Source organism: Brassica napus, unplaced genomic scaffold (genome assembly GCF_020379485.1).
Source record: "Brassica napus cultivar Da-Ae unplaced genomic scaffold, Da-Ae ScsIHWf_237;HRSCAF=404, whole genome shotgun sequence".
Lineage (NCBI taxonomy): Eukaryota > Viridiplantae > Streptophyta > Magnoliopsida > Brassicales > Brassicaceae > Brassica > Brassica napus.
In genome coordinates this window covers 12,615-35,000 of record NW_026015731.1, presented here as the reverse complement: position 1 = coordinate 35,000, position 22,386 = coordinate 12,615, and the positions used below count along the sequence as shown (strand labels likewise).

The following is a 22,386-nucleotide window of genomic DNA, read 5'->3' as shown; positions in this document are numbered from 1 at the left end:
AGATATGGATAAGGGGGCATGGAATACATATGGTGAGCTACAACAATAGTTAAAGAGCCTAACATAGCCAGGTTAAGAGATAATTGAGCATGCCATGATGTTGTTAGAATTTCATATAGACCTTTATGGCCTTGGCCTGTAAATGGACCTTTATGAGCCTCTAAAATATCTTTTAGACCATGACCAATACCCCAGTTGGTCCTATACATATGACCTGCTATTAGGAAAAGAATTGCGATAGCTAAATGATGGTCCCTTAGCTATTGTTCTTGAGAAATGACCGGGTTTAGCCCATTCCTCGAAAGAAGTTTTTATGGGATCCCTATCTACCAAAATTTTGACTTCTGGTTCCGGCGAACGAATAATCATTGAGTCCTCCTCTTTCCGGACAACACATACAAAGAAACCCGCCAACAGTCACTCAAATAATTAGTGAACCGATGATAGATGCTTAGAATTTTGTTCTTTCTCTTCTATCTCCCATCTATTCATCCATTTTCTTTAGTTATTCACTAGAGCAATTATGATCTGGAAGTCGATCTGGGGCAAGTGTTCGGATCTATTATGACATATCCATAGGGTGCTCAACGGACCCCCCCCTTTTTTTTTTTTATTAAAAAGCGTTTTCGCACCTTTACATTAGTATTGGTACACAAATAATTTTTTTTTATAACCTAATCTAGTGTATTCATATTTCAATTATAAGTTCCGAAATATAGCCTATTTTTTATGTTTTAAATAGAGGATATTATCCTATTTCAATAACCGCTTATTAGTCATTACTAAGAAACATTCTAGTATTGATATTTAGTCATTTTCAAATCCCTTTTATTCGTTTTAATAGTCGAAAAGAAAAAAATAGAAAAAACTAGATATAGATATTATAGATATTCTCATATTCATGTACTACTTATCCCTAGAGAATACCAGATTAAATAGAACGATTTGAGAAAAGGATATAATGAAATTTTTTTCTGGGATTGGTTCTTCTGATAGAAAAAAGAATCTGGTTTATTTGACCGAGAGGGCCAAGAAACTAAAAAACAATTAATTGTAAAAACAAATAAAGATATATTATAGAATAAAAAAAAAAGAAACAAAGAAAAAGTTCTTATTCGAAGCGCCTCGTGATCGTCAACCAATTCTGTGCTTCAATATAATTACCAGGAGTAAGCGTTATAGCCTGTTTCCAATACTCGGCGGCTTGAGCAAACCAAGCCTCCGCCATTTCAGAATCTCCTTGTTGAATGGCCTGTTCTCCACGGTCGGAATAGGCGGGTCAATTCCCTCCCTGAGAACCGTACTTGAGAGTTTCCTACCTCATACGGCTCGACAACCAACTCTTTTGTTTTGGTGTACCAGTTTTTTTCACTTTAACCTACTTTAACTTTATATCTAATTGAATGAGATTTCTTATAGATATTCATTCGGTTTTTCTTGGATTAAACAAAAGAGAGTAATTACATGAGTTTCAAACTTTCGTTTTGATTTAATTAATATATTAATTAATCTAATAATAAGTTTTATCTTTTCTCCTACCTTCAGAAAAAAAAAGGCATGTCCACTGTTATTAGATATTAGAATTTTCTGAAAGGTAACTATCCCGCTTTCATATATAAATTTATATAGAATCGTTGAAAAAGACTTTTTTTCATACTTCATATCATAAAAAAGAAAAAGACTTACTGTCTTTAGGATCTGATGCTACACCGCTGCTCAATACCTTAGGGGATCCACTCTATTACATAAGTAGATTTCTAAGATTTATCTCATATTATGATATAAATAAACAGCTCTTGTTGTATCGGTCCAAAACCTTTCCAGTTGATCTTTACGGTGCTTCCTCTATCAATTAAATCTTTTTTTATCCATAGAAAATAAAGTATTTAGGCATATCTAGTCTTCACTTCATATTTCGATCCATGAAGTTTATTTATTTGCTACAGCTGATAAAAAATCGTTTTGGACGATGCTTATGTAGAAAGCCTTTTTTTTTTTCTAGTATTTCATTGACTAGCTGTTCGTTCTTTTTTTCTATAGTGGAGATAGTCGCACGTAATGACAGATCACAGCCATATTATTAAAAGCTTGTGGTAAAAAGGGGTTTCGTTCTAATGCCCGAAAATAATATTCTAAAGCTTTGGTATGTTCCCCATTACTTGTGTGGATAAGGCCTATATTATAGAGTATATAACTTCGATCATAGGGGTCAATTTCTAGTCGCATAGCTTCATAATAATTCTGTAATGCTTCCGCATAATTTCCTTCAGATTGAGCCGACATCCGTTACGGTCGTCATTCGCTTTAACGAATTCTCCGTTTCAGAACCGTATGTGAGATTTTCATCTCATACGGCTCCTCCTTTAGGTGCATAATGAAAATAATAAATATATGGATATGGAAAAATTTGATGTCATTATGAACTAAGCGGGGCTAATGTTTTTACAAGAAATCCCTAGCCAACCTTCTTGTAAAAGATCTTTTCTTACTACCAAGTGGATTCATATTCATACTAGATAAAAATAAAAAAGGAAACTCTAACAATTTCTTTGTTCTCAACGCCCCTAAATTTCCAGGAATTAGTCACTTCAACAGTCTTCAATGGTTATACGGGTATCCAAAGTACGGACGAGATGGATGTTTATTGTTCCAACCATTTTAATTAGTCCCAATCCCAAAGAAGAAGAAAGAAAAGGAATCTTTTTGAAGAAAGTTTTCGTGTTGTTGATTTCTCGGCGTAGTGCTTCTTCCCCTGTGCCTCCTATTCGTATATTGTATTAGTCTAGTAGGATTGATCTGTAATACGGGAACCGTAGGTAAAAAACCTTTTGCTCAATACTAGAATTCATAATTGAAGCATCTAAGGCTGCACTAATCGTGGATACATGACAGAAGGGATTGCTTTTTTATATTATAAACTTCACCTTCAAAAGCGTAGATTTTTTTCAATACTCATTTTTTTCTATTCCAAATCGGTGAGAAATAGAAAAAAATGATAATGATAATCAAATCGCACCATCTCTGTAATAAGTAAATGCCTCTTTTTCTCCGGAAGTTGTCGGAATGACTCGTAATAAGATATCGGCTACAATTGTAAAGGTTTTATCAATAAAATTTCCATTTATACGCGATCTTGGCATAGGTAGTAATCCATTCTATAACTCTTTTTATTTCCTTTAACTTTTCTTTTGTGAGAAAATTTTCTCACAAACAAAGGAATTTTATAGTACGAACTAACATAAAAGCGGACTCGTTTTTTATAAAAAAATATTCTATCTACTTCCAATTTTTCTAGATATAAAATCTACATTTCTTTGCTATGGAAAATGCTGGGAAGAGCAAACAAGGGATCCAAACCTCCCTACCAATCTATGATACATGAATAGGAAAAAGATTCCCCGACAAAATCCCTTACCTTGTCCCTTTTTAGTTTTAATCAAAAAAGCGGGCAAAGGGGAGTTGTCCGAACTCTTGTTTTTAGTGATTTTTTTTTACTTCACTTAGGTTTTTTAAGTCTGGCGAGAGTAATATTCTACGACAAGCAATTCATTTATTTTCAAACCGACGCATTTCCTATCTATTATTTGATTGACTAACCCTTCATATTGGAATGTGTGAAGAGTCAGATGGTTTGGCAATTCCTCGGGGGCAGATGACTCAAGAAGATTTTGAACCAAAGTTCTAGAGTTTTGTTCATCCTTCACTGTAATAATATCTCGGGGTTTGCATCGATAACTTGGTATATCAACTATACGACCATTAACTAAAATATGCCCATGGTTAACTAATTGGCGCGCTTGAGGAATAGTCAAAGCCATACCCAACCGAAAAAGGATGTTATCCAAACGCATTTCAAGTAATTGTAATAAAACTTGACCCGTTGACCCCTTAGCTTTTCCGGCGATACGAACATATTTAAGTAATTGGCGTTCTGTAAGACCATAATGAAAACGCAATTTTTGTTTTTCTTCTAAACGAATACGATATTGAGATTTTTTTCCGGAGCGTGATTGGTTTCTAAGATCGCTTCCTGCCCTAGGCCTTTTACTAGTTAGTCCCGGTAAAGCCCCCAGACGGCGTATTTTTTTAAAACGAGGCCCTCGGTAACGTGACATAAAGACTCCTTTTTTTATTGAAATTGTACAAAAACTAAACAAAATTAAAACTGAACTAAATGATAATGATAAATAACGTAAAATCCACTCCAATAAACTATTGGAATACAAAGAGTCAGAAGATATATTCTCTCAATATACAGATTTTTTTTATTGTATATACAATATATATAAATCAATAAATCACAAAAATTTTCCTTTATTTTCTTCATTTATTTTGCCAAGATCTAACCCTTTTACCCCAATATATATTCCTATATGGAAGTTTATATGACATAATATAAATGGCGTGGTAACTCTTGGAAAAAGGTGAAAGAAGTCTTTTCAATCTTATTTTTTTTTGAAAGTACATTAAAAATCATGTAAAAAAAATGAAAAACTATGTAAAAGCCGGCTATCGGAATCGAACCGATGACCATCGCATTACAAATGCGATGCTCTAACCTCTGAGCTAAGCGGGCTCAACTAAAATAGTGTATACAAATTCACTAAACTACTAGATCGTATTAATTAACTATTCTATTCATATTTTTCCTTATCTATTTAGAATTCATCATATTTTCGATATTCTAGAACAGAATATAGCTCAAATAAATAGTGACTATCATTAAATAAATAAAACAAAACCTTAATGAATTAATATAATATAGCAATATATCGACTTTCTAATTTTGATTTCATGAGTTTCTAAATAAGAAAATTTTAATTAGACCGGAAAGCTTTTTTTTTAAAGTTAAATGATATCTGATTTGAAATTCTTGGTTTTTTTGTTCTAACCTCATGCAATTATTATTATTTGATACTTTTTCTCTTTTTATATTCTTTATTATTTTATAGAATTAAATTATTAGAATGAATATTCGAATATTCATTTCGAATATACTTTTTTAGAATTATTCGAATTTCAAATCTACGAAGTAGACTTATAATCTTTTTACATTGCACATTGTAGAATTCTAAGTTTCAATAATGATCATAAATTTCTTTTCATGGAAGTAAAAAAAACGAATCGACCGTTCGACTATTTCTTAAAATTGAAGACAACGATGAGAAAAGGAAGAACATATATATGTTCTCTAATATATAACCATATTGAATTGCAAATACAAAAATGATAGAATCTTTGTTGATTAAACTAAATCAATATGGATGGGGCTAAAAAAAATGCAAGAAGATACCAAAGAAATAAAATAAGTATCTGTATGTAATGAATTCCAAGGTTTCGTCATAAGAAAAAGTGGAAAGACATCATAATGAGATCCTAATCTCAAAGCAAAAAGGGGGATATGGCGGAATTGGTAGACGCTACGGACTTAATTGGATTGAGCCTTGGTATGGAAACCTACTAAGTGATAACTTTCAAATTCAGAGAAACCCTGGAATTAACAATGGGCAATCCTGAGCCAAATCCTGGGTTACGCGAACAAACCAGAGTTTAGAAAGCGGGATAGGTGCAGAGACTCAATGGAAGCTGTTCTAACAAATGGAGTTCAATCCCTTGTGTTGAATCAAACGATTCACTTCATAGTCTGATAGATCCTTGGTGGAACTTATTAATCGGACGAGAATAAAGATAGAGTCCCATTCTACATGTCAATACTGACAACAATGAAATTTATAGTAAGATGAAAATCCGTTGACTTTTAAAATCGTGAGGGTTCAAGTCCCTCTATCCCCAACCCTACTCCCTAAAAAAGTCTGTTTGACACCTTACCCTTTTTTTAGTTATTCAAGAATTCATTGATCTTTTTTCATTCATCCGACACTTTTACAAACTCGAATTTCTTTTCTTATTATATACAAGTCTTGTGGGATATATCATACATATACAAATGAGAAAGAACTATCGATTTGAATTATTTCGAATCTAAATAATTTTTCATTCTAAAACTTAGAAAGTCTTCTTTTCGAAGATCCAATAAATTCCCGGTCCAAAACTTTTTTCATTTACTACTTTTGCGTTTCTTTTAATTGACATAGACCTAAGTCATCTCATAAAATGAGAATGATACTTCGGTAATGGCCGGGATAGCTCAGTTGGTAGAGCAGAGGACTGAAAATCCTCGTGTCACCAGTTCAAATCTGGTTCTTGGCATAGGATTGATTAATTTTGATAAGTTTATAGTCTTCAAATTAAACGTATCTTTAGTAAAAAAAGTGCAATAATCCTTTATCCCCCTCTCTTTTTTGTTCATGTTGTGGATCCATCCGTTCAAAAAAAATGTATAAGACTTTATACCTAATACATATTCGAAAGGAAAGTTCTGGTTGAAAGAATAAAAAAAAGTAAAAAAAAAAAGATCTATATCTATCTATCTATATCTATCTATAGTATCTATCGTTGAAGGGCAGAAATACCCCCAAGATTCATTAGATTAGATACAATAGAAATAGAATTTTAACCCCCCCATTTATTGTATTGCTTTCCAATCTTATTTATTCATTCCCAGTTATGTGACTAAAGTTGACTAAGTTATGTGCGCGATACAAAGTTCATAATGCAGAACTCTTTTTTTTTTTTTTAGTTCATCCTATTGGCTCGGCTTTTAGGAAAAAAGTATCTTTCAAATTGGAGATTAAGCTATCTATAATAATATGAATAAGACCTTAATTCTTCTGTTTGTTTGATCTAAAAACGACTCGAATTCAAAATATTCCGCGAAGGTCCGTAGTTGTAGAAACTAAGACTCATTTTTATCATTCAAATTTTTTATCATTCAATAAGCATCTTGTATTTCATAAAAATTGGGGGCAATATAATCCTTACGTAAAGGCCACCCTATCCAACTTTCGGGCATTAAGATCCGTTTCAGCCGCGGATGGCTATCATAAGTGATTCCTAACATATCATAAGATTCCCGTTCTTGAAAATCCGTACTTTTCCAAACCCAGAAAACAGATGGAATTCTGGGATTACTCCTGTGAGTAAATACTTTTATGCAAACTTCTTCCGCTTGATTGACACCATATTCTATTCTCGTAAGATGATACACACTGGCTAAGAGGCCACCTGGTGCCACATCATAGGCACATTGGGAACGTAAATAATTGTAACCATATACATATAAAATTACAGCAATAGAATGCCAATCTTCGGGCTTTATTTGTAAAGTCTCTATTCCTTGGTAATCGAAGCCCAACGATCTATGAACCAGCCCGCGTTTGGCTAGCCAAACGGACAAAGTGCCCTGCATCTTTTTTATTTCCCCCACACCTTTTTTATATAAATTTAAGTATTTCACATTTACCATGAGTTCTAATTTATGAAGATTTTTTTCTTATTCTCTCAAATCCTCCCTAATTCACTAATTCGTGGGAAGATACTGGGCTTTTGTATTTAAAAAATGTTTCAGTAGAGATCTCTGAAGTAGATGATGGTGGATAGAGTAATTCTTGATCATAATTTCCAGTCTGTGTACTGCGTACAACAAAAAACTTGTGATTGGTAGTAAAACACCGATTACCCCGTTGAGGTCTAATTCGATCCTTATAGATTTCTCTAGCTATTTTCTTACGAAGCTTTGTTATAGCGTCTATAACAGCCTCTGGTTTAGGTGGACAACCCGGCAAATAGACATCTACAGGAATTAGCTTATCAACCCCTCGAACAGTACTATAAGAATCGGTACTGAACATCCCCCCTGTAATTGTACACGCTCCCATAGCAATAACATACTTTGGTTCAGGCATTTGTTCATATAATCTCACTAAAGAAGGAGCCATTTTCATTGTTACTGTACCTGCTGTTAAAATAAGGTCCGCCTGTCTAGGACTTGATCTTGGTACTAGCCCATAACGATCAAAGTCAAATCGGGAGCCTATTAATGAGGCAAATTCAATAAAACAACAACTGGTACCATAAAGAAGCGGCCATAGGCTGGAAAGTCTTGACCAATTTGAAAGATCATTTAACGTAGTTGAAATAACTGAGTTTTTTGTTGTTCGATCAAGTACGGGAAACTTAATGGAATTCATAATTGTTTCAATGGTTTTTTTTTACTTTTTTTTTATTGTTATTGTACAAGTATTCAGGAAACGAACTAAGACCATTCCAACGCTCCTTTTCGCCATGCATAAACTAAACCAAGAATTAGGATAAGCACGAAAATGAAAGCTTCTATAAAAGCGGATACCCCTAGTACATCGAAACTCATTGCCCACGGATACAGAAAAACGGTTTCAACATCAAAAACAACAAAAACTAGAGCAAACATATAATAACGGATTCTAAATTGTAACCAAGCATCCCCGATCGGTTCTATACCTGATTCATAACTAGAAAGTTTCTCCGGCCCCTTCGTAATTGGAGATAAAACCCCGGAAATTAGAAATGCCAAAACAGGAATAGCACTTGATATTATTAAAAATGCCCAGAAAATATCATATTCGTAAAGCAGAAACATAGACGAACTCCTATGAATGTGGAAAAAATACCCGCTTAGTCAATTCCAATCGGAGTGGATTGGGCAAGGTATATATAACTCTTGCGTCAAAACAAAAATTCAGGTTAATCGAATCATTTATTTTCGTTTGGTTGCTGTGGTAGACGTCTCCTTTTAAGATTTATTGATTGTAATCTTATTTTCAGTACACTTATTACTTAATATTTCCATGTTTCTATTACTAATAGTTTCTCATATTAATAATATAATATTAATATGATTAATAACTAGTAATTTTTTTTATTTCTGTTTCTTAAATTTGCTTTATGTTTTATTTAAAAATAAAACAAATTGATAAAAATATCTTCGTTTTTAAAATTATGACGTATCAAAAAATCCACTTACGACTATGAAAATGAATGAATAAAAAACGTTTATTCTAAATTATAAGTATCTATCTAGATATATCTATAGATAGTGATTGGATCCACTGAAATCAAATGAAATCAAATTTGGTTTTCCGTTTTATTCTGAACGACCCCCAGGACTTATGGTTTAGGGTCTGGGAGTTTTTTTTATGAACCAACAAATTGAAAGTAACCAGTTAGAAATAAAGAATACAATAAAAAGTCAAAAATTATCCAATTATTTGGATTTGAATGTCATTTATTAGAATAAATTTATTAGTTAGGGCTATACGGATTCGAACCGTAGACCTGCTCGGTAAAAGAGCTCGAACTTATTATTATCAAAATGATTCGAACTCTTTCAAAGACCCAACATGCATTTTTTTTGCATTGGGCTCTTTCATTAACTGATAGAAAGATCAGTTAGTCTACCATATTTTTTCTTAAAAAAAAAAGATAAGAAATGGTTCCAAGTACTCTGATTGATTATTTTTTAATTCTAATACAATACAGAATAACTACCAAAGTGTTTCAAAGAAGGGTTCTCTTGACGTAGGTTTGCTTTTGGTCTAGATCAACTTAAGTTAAATATAGTCTCTAACATCCTGATTAAAAAATCAAATATGAAACTTGCTACACCTTAAGGTTCATAGGACGAAAAGATCATTTTTGAGTTCCTTATACTCATTCTGCCTAGCATTAAGTAGACTGGGTATTCACCCTATCAATATCTCAAATCAATGATGGGTTCTATTAATTCCCTACCGAAATGGGGTACTTTAATAGGACCTAATGTCAGGCTATTGTTCTCCTCTTTTTCCTAAAAAAAAGTCATGGAGTAAGACATCGATTTATTAATAAGATCAATCAATTGGTTTGATTGCGTGATGGACTCCTCTGAAAAACTTTGGCGCACGTGTAAACGAGGTGCTCTACCTAACTGAGCTATAGCCCTTGTGTTTATGATCCACATTTTATCTTATCTTATCATGTAGATAATTTCTTGTCAAGATTAATATTATATGATCGAACATTATATCTCTTTCATCTCGTTGTTTATTGGTATTGCTTAGAAATAATATTGGATTTATAATCCTATCGATGTGATAAGTATCCCCGTGCCTTCTCTTTACGATGATAAATAACCTACTTAACTCAGTGGTTAGAGTATTGCTTTCATACGGCAGGAGTCATTGGTTCAAATCCAATAGTAGGTATAACTTATTAGACACCATGATCAATGGTGTCTAATAAGTTTTTGTAGCCAGCTTTTTTTTTTTTTTTTCTCGCTTTTGGATCCTATTTTTTTATACGTCAGCTAGTTACAAAATCAAATCGTATTGAGAGCCTCGACGCGTGTCCGAGCTCGTCTGAGAGCTAGATTAGCCTCAATTGTTTGTCTCTTGCCTTCAGCTTTTCTCAAGTTCGCCTCTGCTATTTCAAGAGTTTGCTGAGCTTCTTGTGGATCAATGTCACTATTCTTCTCTGCATCATTTACTAAAATAGTAATTTCATTATTGCCTATTCTAGCAAAACCGCCCATCAGAGCCATTGTTAACCATTGGTTATTAAGGCGTATTTTCAAAATACCTATATCAACAGCTGTGGCAATCGGCGCGTGATTTGGTAATACGCCAATTTGTCCACTATTAGTAGATAAAATGATTTCTTTTACTTCTGAATCCCAAACAATTCGATTCGGAGTCAGTACACAAAGATTTAAGGTCATTTCTTCAATTTACTCTCCATTTCTAAGTTCGTAGCCTTCGCAGTAGCTTCATCGATGTTACCCACTAAGTAAAAGGCCTGTTCAGGAAGAGAATCAAATTCTCCGGAAAGGATCAAATTAAACCCTCTAATTGTTTCCGCTAGCCCAACATATTTTCCCGGAGAACCTGTAAATACTTCTGCTACGAAAAAAGGTTGTGATAAGAAACGCTCAATCTTTCGTGCTCTTGCGACGGTTAAGCGATCCTCTTCGGATAATTCGTCCAACCCCAGGATAGCTATAATGTCCTGAAGCTCCTTGTAACGTTGTAAAGTTTGCTTTACTTGTTGCGCAGTTTCATAATGTTCCTCGCCAACGATTCGAGGTTGTAGCATAGTTGACGTTGAATCTAAAGGATCTACCGCTGGATAGATACCTTTAGCAGCTAATCCTCTTGATAGTACGGTAGTCGCATCTAAATGTGCAAATGTGGTGGCAGGAGCAGGGTCAGTCAAATCGTCTGCAGGTACATAAACTGCTTGAATAGAGGTTATGGACCCTTTTTTCGTAGAAGTAATTCTTTCTTGTAAAGAACCCATTTCGGTACTAAGGGTGGGTTGGTAACCCACAGCAGAAGGCATTCTACCCAATAAAGCGGATACCTCGGATCCTGCTTGTACAAAACGGAAGATATTGTCGATAAATAGAAGTACGTCTTGCTCATTAACATCTCGGAAATATTCTGCCATAGTTAAGGCAGTCAGACCAACTCTCATACGAGCTCCCGGCGGTTCATTCATCTGACCGTAGACTAGGGCTACTTTGGAGTCCGCAAGGTTTAGTTCATTAATGACTCCAGATTCTTTCATTTCCATGTAAAGATCATTTCCTTCACGAGTTCGTTCGCCTACTCCACCAAATACGGATACACCACCATGAGCTTTGGCAATGTTGTTGATCAATTCCATAATTAGTACTGTTTTACCCACGCCAGCCCCACCGAATAGTCCGATTTTTCCCCCACGACGATAAGGGGCCAAAAGATCTACTACTTTAATTCCTGTTTCAAAAATAGATAAGGTTGTATCTAAGTCTATAAAAGCAGGCGCGGATTTATGGATAGGAGATGTTGTGAGAGTATCGACAGGACCTAAATTATCAACAGGTTCCCCAAGTACATTGAAAATTCGTCCTAGAGTCGCTCCGCCGACTGGAACACTTAGAGGATTTCCCATATCAACCACGTCCATCCCTCTCTTTAAACCCTCGGTCGCGCTCATAGCTACAGCTCTAACTCGGTTGTTTCCTAATAATTGCTGTACTTCACAAGTCACATTAATTTCTTGACCAAGCGTATCTCGACCCTTAACCACCAGAGCATTGTAAATATTAGGCATCTTGCCCGGGGGAAAGGCTACATCCAGTACCGGACCAATGATTTGGGCAATACGTCCCAGGTTGTTTTTTTCACGTATTGAAACCGCTGGATCCGAAGTAGTAGGATTTATTCTCATAATAAAAAATATGTTCAATTTTGTTGCGAAATTTTTCGAATACAGAAAAAATCTTCGATAGTAAATTCATTGGTTAATTCAATAATAAATGGGAGTAAGCACTCGATTTCATTGGTACCACCCAAGCGAATATGCAATTCAATTTTTTACTTAATTAAATTTCAATGAAGGAATAGTCGTTTTCAAGCTCAACTAACCAAAACCTAGTTTTAAAATAAAAAATATATGAATAAAAAAAATTTTTGTGGAAAGTCTTTGATTTATTTGTCATAATAGGCAAGACTTTGTTTTATCTAGCCAATTCCGAAATGGAACTCTATTTATGATTCATTATTTCGATCTCATTAGCCTTTTTTTTTTCATATTTTCATTTTAGCATATCCGGTTATGCGTCCCATCGATATCAACCCCCCCTTGTTTTTCATTTTCATGGATGAATTCCGCATATTGTCATATCTAGGATTTACATATACAACATATATTACTGTCAAGAGTGATTTTATGAGATGATTCCGTACTACAATTTGGTGGCGGAACTTTAGGCCACCCTTGGGGAAATGCACCGGGTGCCGTAGCTAACCGAGTAGCTCTAGAAGCATGTGTACAAGCTCGTAATGAGGGACGTGATCTTGCAGTCGAGGGTAATGAAATTATCCGTGAGGCTTGCAAATGGAGTCCTGAACTAGCTGCTGCTTGTGAAGTATGGAAGGAGATCACATTTAACTTCCCAACCATCGATAAATTAGATGGCCAAGACTAGAAATTAGATTAGTAATTCACGTCCGTTTTATTAGTTTAATTGCAATTAAACTCGGCTCAATCCTTTTAGTAAAAAAAAGATTGAGCCGAGTTTATCTAGTGTATATACTGTTTTTGATAGATACATACTTAATCTAGATATACAAAATCTGAAAAAAAAAGAAGATTAAACACAACTACACTTTTGTATTGTAGTGTCCACAAGAAATTCTATACGAAATATGGATTCTTAGGATTTTTTTATTCTTTTTTTAAGTTTCGTGTCAGGGCTTGAACCAAGTATCCCCACTTCTTCTACCCATTCTGCATGTTGTCCTTTTCTTTTCATTCCGTATTGGAATAAAAACTTTTTTTTTATATTAGTATACGAGATTTTACTAAAAAAGTTCTTCATATCGCTTATATTCATAAGCGAAGAACAAATATTTTTTTTTTTAATGAGAATTTTACACAATATAAGAAAATCCTTATTTTCATTTAGAATTGAAATTTATTAATTTCAATTGCTTTTACTTAATAATCTTAGCAATTAGCAATTGCATTGACATGCTTTGCTTACTCTGAATAGAAAATGAACTATTCAAATTTTTTTTTTGCATTTTTCAATTTTTTCATTGAATGACTATTCATCTATTGTTATTTTATTTTCATGTAAATAGAGGCCAGAAGCTCTATGGAAAAATCGTGGTTCAATTTGATGTTTTCTAAGGGAGAATTGGAATACAGAGGCGAGCTAAGTAAAGCAATGGATAGTTTTGCTCCTATTGAAAAGACTACTATAAGTAAAGACCGGTTTATATATGATATGGATAAAAACTTTTATGGTTGGGGTGAGCGTTCTAGTTATTACAATAATGTTGATCTTTTAGTTAACTCCAAGGACATTCGGAATTTCATATCGGATGACACCTTTTTTGTTAGGGATAGTAATAAAAATAGTTATTCTATATATTTTGATATAAAAAAGAAAAAATTTGAGATTAACAATGATTTGAGTGACCTAGAAATTTTTTTTTATAGTTATTGTAGTTCTAGTTATCTGAATAATAGATCTAAAGGTGACAACGATCTGCACTATGATCCTTACATTAAGGATACTAAATATAATTGTAATAATCACATTAATAGTTGCATTGACTCTTATTTTCGTTCTCACATCTGTATTAATAGTCACTTTTTAAGCGATAGTAATAATTCCAATGAAAGTTACATTTATAATTTCATTTGTAGTGAAAGTGGAAGTGGAAAGATTCGTGAAAGCAAAAATGACAAGATAAGAACTAATAGTAATCGTAATAATTTAATGAGTTCTAAGGATTTCGATATAACTAAAAACTACAATCAATTGTGGATTCAATGCGACAATTGTTATGGATTAATGTATAAGAAAGTCGAAATGAATGTTTGTGAAGAATGTGGACATTATTTGAAAATGACCAGTTCAGAGAGAATTGAGCTTTCGATTGATCCGGGTACTTGGAATCCTATGGATGAAGACATGGTCTCTGCGGATCCCATTAAATTTCATTCGAGGGAGGAACCTTATAAAAAGCGTATTGCCTCTGCTCAAAAAAAGACAGGGTTGACTGACGCTATTCAAACAGGTACAGGTCAATTAAACGGTATTCCGGTAGCTCTTGGGGTTATGGATTTTCAGTTTATGGGGGGTAGTATGGGATCCGTAGTAGGCGAAAAAATAACTCGTTTGATCGAGTATGCTACCAATCAATGTTTACCTCTTATTTTAGTGTGTTCTTCCGGAGGAGCACGAATGCAAGAAGGAAGTTTAAGTTTGATGCAAATGGCTAAAATTTCTTCGGTTTTATGTGATTATCAATCAAGTAAAAAGTTATTCTATATATCAATTCTTACATCTCCTACTACCGGTGGGGTGACAGCAAGTTTTGGTATGTTGGGGGATATCATTATTGCCGAACCCTATGCCTATATTGCATTTGCGGGTAAAAGAGTAATTGAACAAACATTGAAAAAAGCCGTGCCTGAAGGTTCACAAGCAGCTGAATCTTTATTACGTAAGGGCTTATTGGATGCAATTGTACCACGTAATCCTTTAAAAGGTGTTGTGAGTGAGTTATTTCAGCTCCATGCTTTTTTTCCTTTGAACAAAAATGAAATCAAATAAAACAGTTAGTTTATCATAATTAAACGAAAACCCTGAAAAATTCATTTTTCTTTAGAATCATTTTTTTATCGATATTCTTGTTTACTACTCAGTAAACCTTTATCAACAAGATAAAAAGTGAATTTTTGCTTTCGGGAAGTTCAAATTCGACTAGAAAAATAAAACAAAGTTTTTTTCCTCTCTTGCTTGCATATGGATAGATAATTCAAATAGAGATATAGATCTATAGAGAGTCTTGCATCGTTTTGCATTTCCCGAAAATTCCCTGTTGGTGGATCAGATTCCAATCAATTTTGTATAAAATTTTAATGGAATAAAATTTTTTCTTTATTAATGACTATTAGAAGACAAAAAGAACAAAAAGAATAATAAATCTAACAGGGAGATTATGATAATACATCTATTTTATTTTGAAAGATTAATAAGTCCATTTATTTAGTTTGGCATTTCTTGTACCTATTTTTTTATTCTATTTCTAGTAGGTTCTATTATTTCTATTAGGTTGTATATTAGTATTCGATATATATTTACTTAAAGATACTTAGTATAATTATATAATATATATAATAGAAATAATAAAACTACAAGATATTCTAAGATATCTTTAGAATTCAGAATATAACAATAACAGGTACAAATATTAAATTGAGGTACCCCATTTTATGACAACTTTCAACAACTTACCCTCTATTTTTGTGCCTTTAGTAGGCCTAGTCTTTCCGGCACTTGCAATGGCTTCTTTATTTCTTCATATTCAAAAAAATAAGATTTTTTAGATCGGATGAGACCGAATCGTATAACTCCCCTTTTTATTTTAAAAACTTCGATTTGATAAGACCCATTTGGTAGAATATTGTATAACACATAGATTCCTACAAACATAACTAAAAAAAGTTTTTATGCATGTGTAAACGTATTATATGGGGTAACTCAATTTGCGCTCTTTTGAAAAAATGGATCATCGTCGGACCGCTGGATGAAATTCAAGTCAATGTATTTATTTGTATGTATATAGTTATAGGGGATCATATAAAGGAAGGAGATTTTATTATTTTAGATATAAACAATTATATAAATTATTCCTAAAGTAAAGGTTCACAACAAAATAGTTATAGTTGATGAGAGTTACTTTGAAAACAAAAAAAGGAAAGTCATATTTTCTCAATTCCAAAAAATTGTATAACTGGATCTAATATATATGAGTTGGCGATCAGAATCTCTATGGATAGAATTTATAACGGGGTCTCGAAAAACAAGTAATTTCTGCTGGGCCTTTATCCTATTTTTAGGTTCATTGGGATTCTTATTGGTTGGAACTTCCAGTTATCTTGGTAAAAATTTTATATCGTTAGTTGCATCTCAGGAAATCCTTTTTTTTCCACAAGGGATTGTGATGTCTTTCTATGGGATCGCGGGTCTCTTTATTAGTTGCTATTTGTGGTGCACTATTTTGTGGAATGTGGGTAGTGGTTATGATCTTTTCGACCGAAAAGAAGGGATAGTACGGATTTTTCGTTGGGGATTTCCTGGAAAAAGCCGTCGCATCTTTTTACGATTCCTTATGAAAGATATTCAGTCGATCAGAATCGAAGTTAAAGAGGGTGTTTCTGCCCGGCGTGTCCTTTATATGGAAATTAGAGGTCAAGGGGCTATTCCTTTAATTCGTACTGATGAGAATTTTACTACACGAGAAATTGAGCAAAAAGCTGCTGAATTGGCTTACTTCTTGCGTGTACCAATTGAAGTATTTTGAAATGAATTCATTTTTAAAGTTTAAAGACTAAATCCTTTGGCAGTAGGAAGAAAAAACGAAAGAATTGCTTTCTTTTTTTTCAATTGAACATTCATCTATTCTTTTATGCTCGTTTTTTTTTATATATTTGATAGAAAAGAAAGGGAGTTTATTCGTCTCGAAAATAGAATCATATTTTTTATTTTAAAAATTCAAAAAAGTTCTTTTAGTATTGATCGAAAAAAGGGGGAATAACATCCTGGAAATACAATTTTTTCTTTATTCAAATTGTAAGTGTATTCTGAGTCTATTTCTGTATTCTTTCTAGATTCAAAGCAAAGACTAAGTATTGAATCAAAAGAAAAAGAGAAAAGGGATTATAGGCTCAATACATTCTATTTGAATTAGAATAGAAACTCATGCTCGATAGAAATAGTAGATCTAATAGAATCCACAAATGCGGTAGGTTCATTAACAATTCACAGATTCAAAATGGCAAAAAAGAAAGCATTCATTCCTTTTTTTTATTTTACATCTATAGTCTTTTTGCCCTGGTTGATCTCTCTCTGCTGTAATAAAAGTTTGAAAACTTGGATTACTAATTGGTGGAATACTAGACAATGCGAAACTTTCTTGAATGATATTCAAGAAAAAAGTGTTCTAGAAAAATTCATACAATTAGAGGAACTATTCCAGCTGGATGAAATGATAAAGGAATACCCAGAAACCGATTTACAACAATTTCGTCTAGGAATCCACAAAGAAACGATCCAATTCATCAAAATACACAATGAGTATCGTATCCATACAATCTTGCACTTCTCGACAAATCTAATATCTTTCGTTATTCTAAGTGGTTATTCCTTTTGGGGTAAGGAAAAGCTTTTTATTCTCAATTCTTGGGTTCAAGAATTCCTATATAATTTAAGTGATACAATTAAAGCTTTTTCGATTCTTTTATTAACTGATTTATGTATCGGATTCCATTCGCCTCACGGTTGGGAACTAATGATTGGTTATATTTACAAAGATTTTGGGTTTGCTCATTATGAGCAAATTTTATCTGGTCTAGTTTCTACCTTTCCAGTCATTCTTGATACAATTTTTAAATATTGGATCTTTCGTTATTTAAATCGTGTATCTCCGTCACTTGTAGTGATTTATCATGCAATAAATGACTAAAAAACGATTCACTGATCCAATTCTACTCTTTCTTACTTTATACATCATAACCAAATCAAAGTCGTATTTACTTTACTCTTTTTTACCCACGAGGGATTCCTTGTATATTTCAAAAAAATTTATTTTTTCAGTAAATGTAAATAGCAGAATTGTGGCTAGGGAAGTATATTATCGACCTACCTAACTTTATTGTAGAAATTTTCGGGATAAACGATTGGACCATGCAAACTAGAAATACCTTTTCTTGGATAAGGGAAGAGATTACTCGCTCCATATCTGTCTCACTCATGATATATATAATAACTTGGGCATCCATTTCAAGTGCATATCCAATTTTTGCCCAGCAGAATTATGAAAATCCACGAGAGGCAACTGGGCGTATTGTATGTGCCAATTGCCATTTAGCTAGTAAGCCCGTGGATATTGAGGTTCCACAAGCGGTACTTCCTGATACTGTATTTGAAGCAGTTGTTAAAATTCCTTATGATATGCAGCTAAAACAAGTTCTAGCTAATGGTAAAAAAGGAGCTTTGAATGTGGGAGCTGTTCTTATTTTACCGGAGGGGTTTGAATTAGCCCCCCCGATCGTATTTCACCCGAGATGAAAGAAAAGATAGGAAATCTGTCTTTTCAGAATTATCGCCCCAATAAAAAAAATATTCTTGTGATAGGTCCTGTTCCTGGTCAAAAATATAGTGAAATAACCTTTCCTATTCTTGCCCCAGACCCTGCTACTAATAAAGATGTTCACTTCTTAAAATATCCTATATACGTAGGTGGAAATAGGGGAAGGGGTCAGATTTATCCTGATGGTAGCAAAAGTAACAATACAGTTTATAATGCTACGGCAGGAGGGATAATAAGTAAAATTTTACGAAAAGAAAAAGGGGGATACGAAATAACCATAGTGGATGCATCGAATGAACGCCAAGTAATTGATATTATCCCTCGAGGCCTAGAACTTCTTGTTTCAGAGGGCGAATCCATTAAACTCGATCAACCATTAACAAGCAATCCTAATGTGGGTGGGTTTGGTCAGGGGGATGCGGAAATAGTACTTCAAGATCCATTACGTGTCCAAGGCCTTTTGTTCTTCTTAGGATCTGTTGGTTTTGGCACAAATCTTTTTGGTTCTTAAAAAAAACAAGAGAAGGTTTTATTAATTTTTGATCTGTTTATTTCGCCTTATCAAAAAAAAAGAAAGCCTCAAAAAAAATATCAAAAGCCTTTGCCTCTCTTTCGATTCGATCCAGGTATGGTTATTTCTTTCCCCCTTTTTCTTTTCGTAAAATTTTATTATTATCCCTCCTGCCGTTGATGTAAACTGTCGTTGTGACTTTTGACCATCAGGATAAATCTGATCCCTTCCCCTATTTCCACCTACGTATATAGATATTTTAAGAAGTGAAGATCTTTATAAGGAAAGCAGGTCTGGGGAAATAGGAAAGGTTATTTCACTATATTTTTGACCAGGAACAGGACCTATCACAAGAATATTTTTTTTATTGGGGCGATAATTCTGAAAACAGATTTCCTATCTTTTCTTTCATCTCGGTGAAATACGATCGGGGGGGCTAATTCAAACCCTCCGGTAAAATAAGAACAGCTCCCACATTCAAAGCTCCTTTTTCCATTAGCTAGAACTTTTTTAGCTGCATATCATAAGGAATTTTAACAACTGCTTCAAATACAGTATCAGGAAGTACCGCTTGTGGAACCTCAATATCCACGGCTTACTAGCTAAATGGCAATTGGCACATACAATACGCCCAGTTGCCTCTCGTGGATTTTCATAATTCTGCTGGGCAAAAATTGGATATGCACTTGAAATGGATGCCCAAGTTATTATATATATCATGAGTGAGACAGATATGAGCGAGTAATCTTTCCCTTATCCAAGAAAAGGTATTTCTAGTTTGCATGGTCCAATCGTTTATCCCGAAAATTTCTACAATAAAGTTAGGTAGGTCGATAATATACTTCCCTAGCCACAATTCTGCTATTTACATTTACTGAAAAAATAAATTTTTTTGAAATATACAAGAATCCCTCGTGGTAAAAAAGAGTAAAGTAAATACGACTTTGATTTGGTTATGATGTATAAAGTAAGAAAGAGTAGAATTGGATCAGTGAATCGTTTTTTAGTCATTTATTGCATGATAAATCACTACAAGTGACGGAGATACACGATTTAAATAACGAAAGATCCAATATTTAAAAATTGTATCAAGAATGACTGGAAAGGTAGAAACTAGACCAGATAAAATTTGCTCATAATGAGCAAACCCAAAATCTTTGTAAATATAACCAATCATTAGTTCCCAACCGTGAGGCGAATGGAATCCGATACATAAATCAGTTAATAAAAGAATCGAAAAAGCTTTAATTGTATCACTTAAATTATATAGGAATTCTTGAACCCAAGAATTGAGAATAAAAAGCTTTTCCTTACCCCAAAAGGAATAACCACTTAGAATAACGAAAGATATTAGATTTGTCGAGAAGTGCAAGATTGTATGGATACGATACTCATTGTGTATTTTGATGAATTGGATCGTTTCTTTGTGGATTCCTAGACGAAATTGTTGTAAATCGGTTTCTGGGTATTCCTTTATCATTTCATCCAGCTGGAATAGTTCCTCTAATTGTATGAATTTTTCTAGAACACTTTTTTCTTGAATATCATTCAAGAAAGTTTCGCATTGTCTAGTATTCCACCAATTAGTAATCCAAGTTTTCAAACTTTTATTACAGCAGAGAGAGATCAACCAGGGCAAAAAGACTATAGATGTAAATAAAAAAAGGAATGAATGCTTTCTTTTTTGCCATTTTGAATCTGTGAATTGTTAATGAACCTACCGCATTTGTGGATTCTATTAGATCTACTATTTCTATCGAGCATGAGTTTCTATTCTAATTCAAATAGAATGTATTGAGCCTATAATCCCTTTTCTCTTTTTCTTTTGATTCAATACTTAGTCTTTGCTTTGAATCTAGAAAGAATACAGAAATAGACTCAGAATACACTTACAATTTGAATAAAGAAAAAATTGTATTTCCAGGATGTTATTCCCCCTTTTTTCGATCAATACTAAAAGAACTTTTTTGAATTTTTAAAATAAAAAATATGATTCTATTTTCGAGACGAATAAACTCCCTTTCTTTTCTATCAAATATATAAAAAAAAACGAGCATAAAAGAATAGATGAATGTTCAATTGAAAAAAAAGAAAGCAATTCTTTCGTTTTTTCTTCCTACTGCCAAAGGATTTAGTCTTTAAACTTTAAAAATGAATTCATTTCAAAATACTTCAATTGGTACACGCAAGAAGTAAGCCAATTCAGCAGCTTTTTGCTCAATTTCTCGTGTAGTAAAATTCTCATCAGTACGAATTAAAGGAATAGCCCCTTGACCTCTAATTTCCATATAAAGGACACGCCGGGCAGAAACACCCTCTTTAACTTCGATTCTGATCGACTGAATATCTTTCATAAGGAATCGTAAAAAGATGCGACGGCTTTTTCCAGGAAATCCCCAACGAAAAATCCGTACTATCCCTTCTTTTCGGTCGAAAAGATCATAACCACTACCCACATTCCACAAAATAGTGCACCACAAATAGCAACTAATAAAGAGACCCGCGATCCCATAGAAAGACATCACAATCCCTTGTGGAAAAAAAAGGATTTCCTGAGATGCAACTAACGATATAAAATTTTTACCAAGATAACTGGAAGTTCCAACCAATAAGAATCCCAATGAACCTAAAAATAGGATAAAGGCCCAGCAGAAATTACTTGTTTTTCGAGACCCCGTTATAAATTCTATCCATAGAGATTCTGATCGCCAACTCATATATATTAGATCCAGTTATACAATTTTTGGAATTGAGAAAATATGACTTTCCTTTTTTTGTTTTCAAAGTAACTCTCATCAACTATAACTATTTTGTTGTGAACCTTTACTTTAGGAATAATTTATATAATTGTTTATATCTAAAATAATAAAATCTCCTTCCTTTATATGATCCCCTATAACTATATACATACAAATAAATACATTGACTTGAATTTCATCCAGCGGTCCGACGATGATCCATTTTTTCAAAAGAGCGCAAATTGAGTTACCCCATATAATACGTTTACACATGCATAAAAACTTTTTTTAGTTATGTTTGTAGGAATCTATGTGTTATACAATATTCTACCAAATGGGTCTTATCAAATCGAAGTTTTTAAAATAAAAGGGGAGTTATACGATTCGGTCTCATCCGATCTAAAAAATCTTATTTTTTTGAATATGAAGAAATAAAGAAGCCATTGCAAGTGCCGGAAAGACTAGGCCTACTAAAGGCACAAAAATAGAGGGTAAGTTGTTGAAAGTTGTCATAAAATGGGGTACCTCAATTTAATATTTGTACCTGTTATTGTTATATTCTGAATTC

The 22,386-nt window shown here is 33.4% G+C and overlaps 2 protein-coding genes and 2 non-coding genes across 4 annotated transcripts in view; 1 reads left to right on the top strand and 3 right to left on the bottom strand.

The window, feature by feature from the left end:
- The window catches only part of LOC125600730 (photosystem I P700 chlorophyll a apoprotein A2-like), a 9,371-nt gene extending 6,086 nt beyond the window's left edge, over positions 1-3,285 (bottom strand). The window contains exon 1 of the mRNA XM_048773322.1: positions 1-3,285. This exon is cut by the window's left edge and continues 6,086 nt beyond it. Coding sequence (XP_048629279.1) covers positions 1-209 — 209 coding nt within the window. The 5' untranslated portion in view covers positions 210-3,285.
- A 1,218-nt stretch (positions 3,286-4,503) lies between these two features.
- TRNAT-UGU lies at positions 4,504-4,576 on the bottom strand. Its single transcript has one exon. It is a non-coding gene; the product is annotated as a tRNA-Thr (tRNA).
- A 1,561-nt stretch (positions 4,577-6,137) lies between these two features.
- On the top strand, positions 6,138-6,210 carry TRNAF-GAA. Its single transcript has one exon. It is a non-coding gene; the product is annotated as a tRNA-Phe (tRNA).
- Positions 6,211-6,640: 430 nt separating this feature from the next.
- Positions 6,641-12,623, bottom strand: LOC125600731 (ATP synthase subunit beta, chloroplastic-like). Its single transcript, XM_048773323.1, has 2 exons — positions 10,647-12,623; positions 6,641-10,581 (listed from the first exon to the last, which is right to left on the bottom strand). Exons 1-2 carry the CDS (start codon positions 12,124-12,126, stop codon positions 10,235-10,237), a joined length of 1,827 nt encoding a protein of 608 aa, XP_048629280.1. The 5' UTR covers positions 12,127-12,623; the 3' UTR covers positions 6,641-10,234.
- Between the last annotated feature and the right edge of the window lie 9,763 nt (positions 12,624-22,386).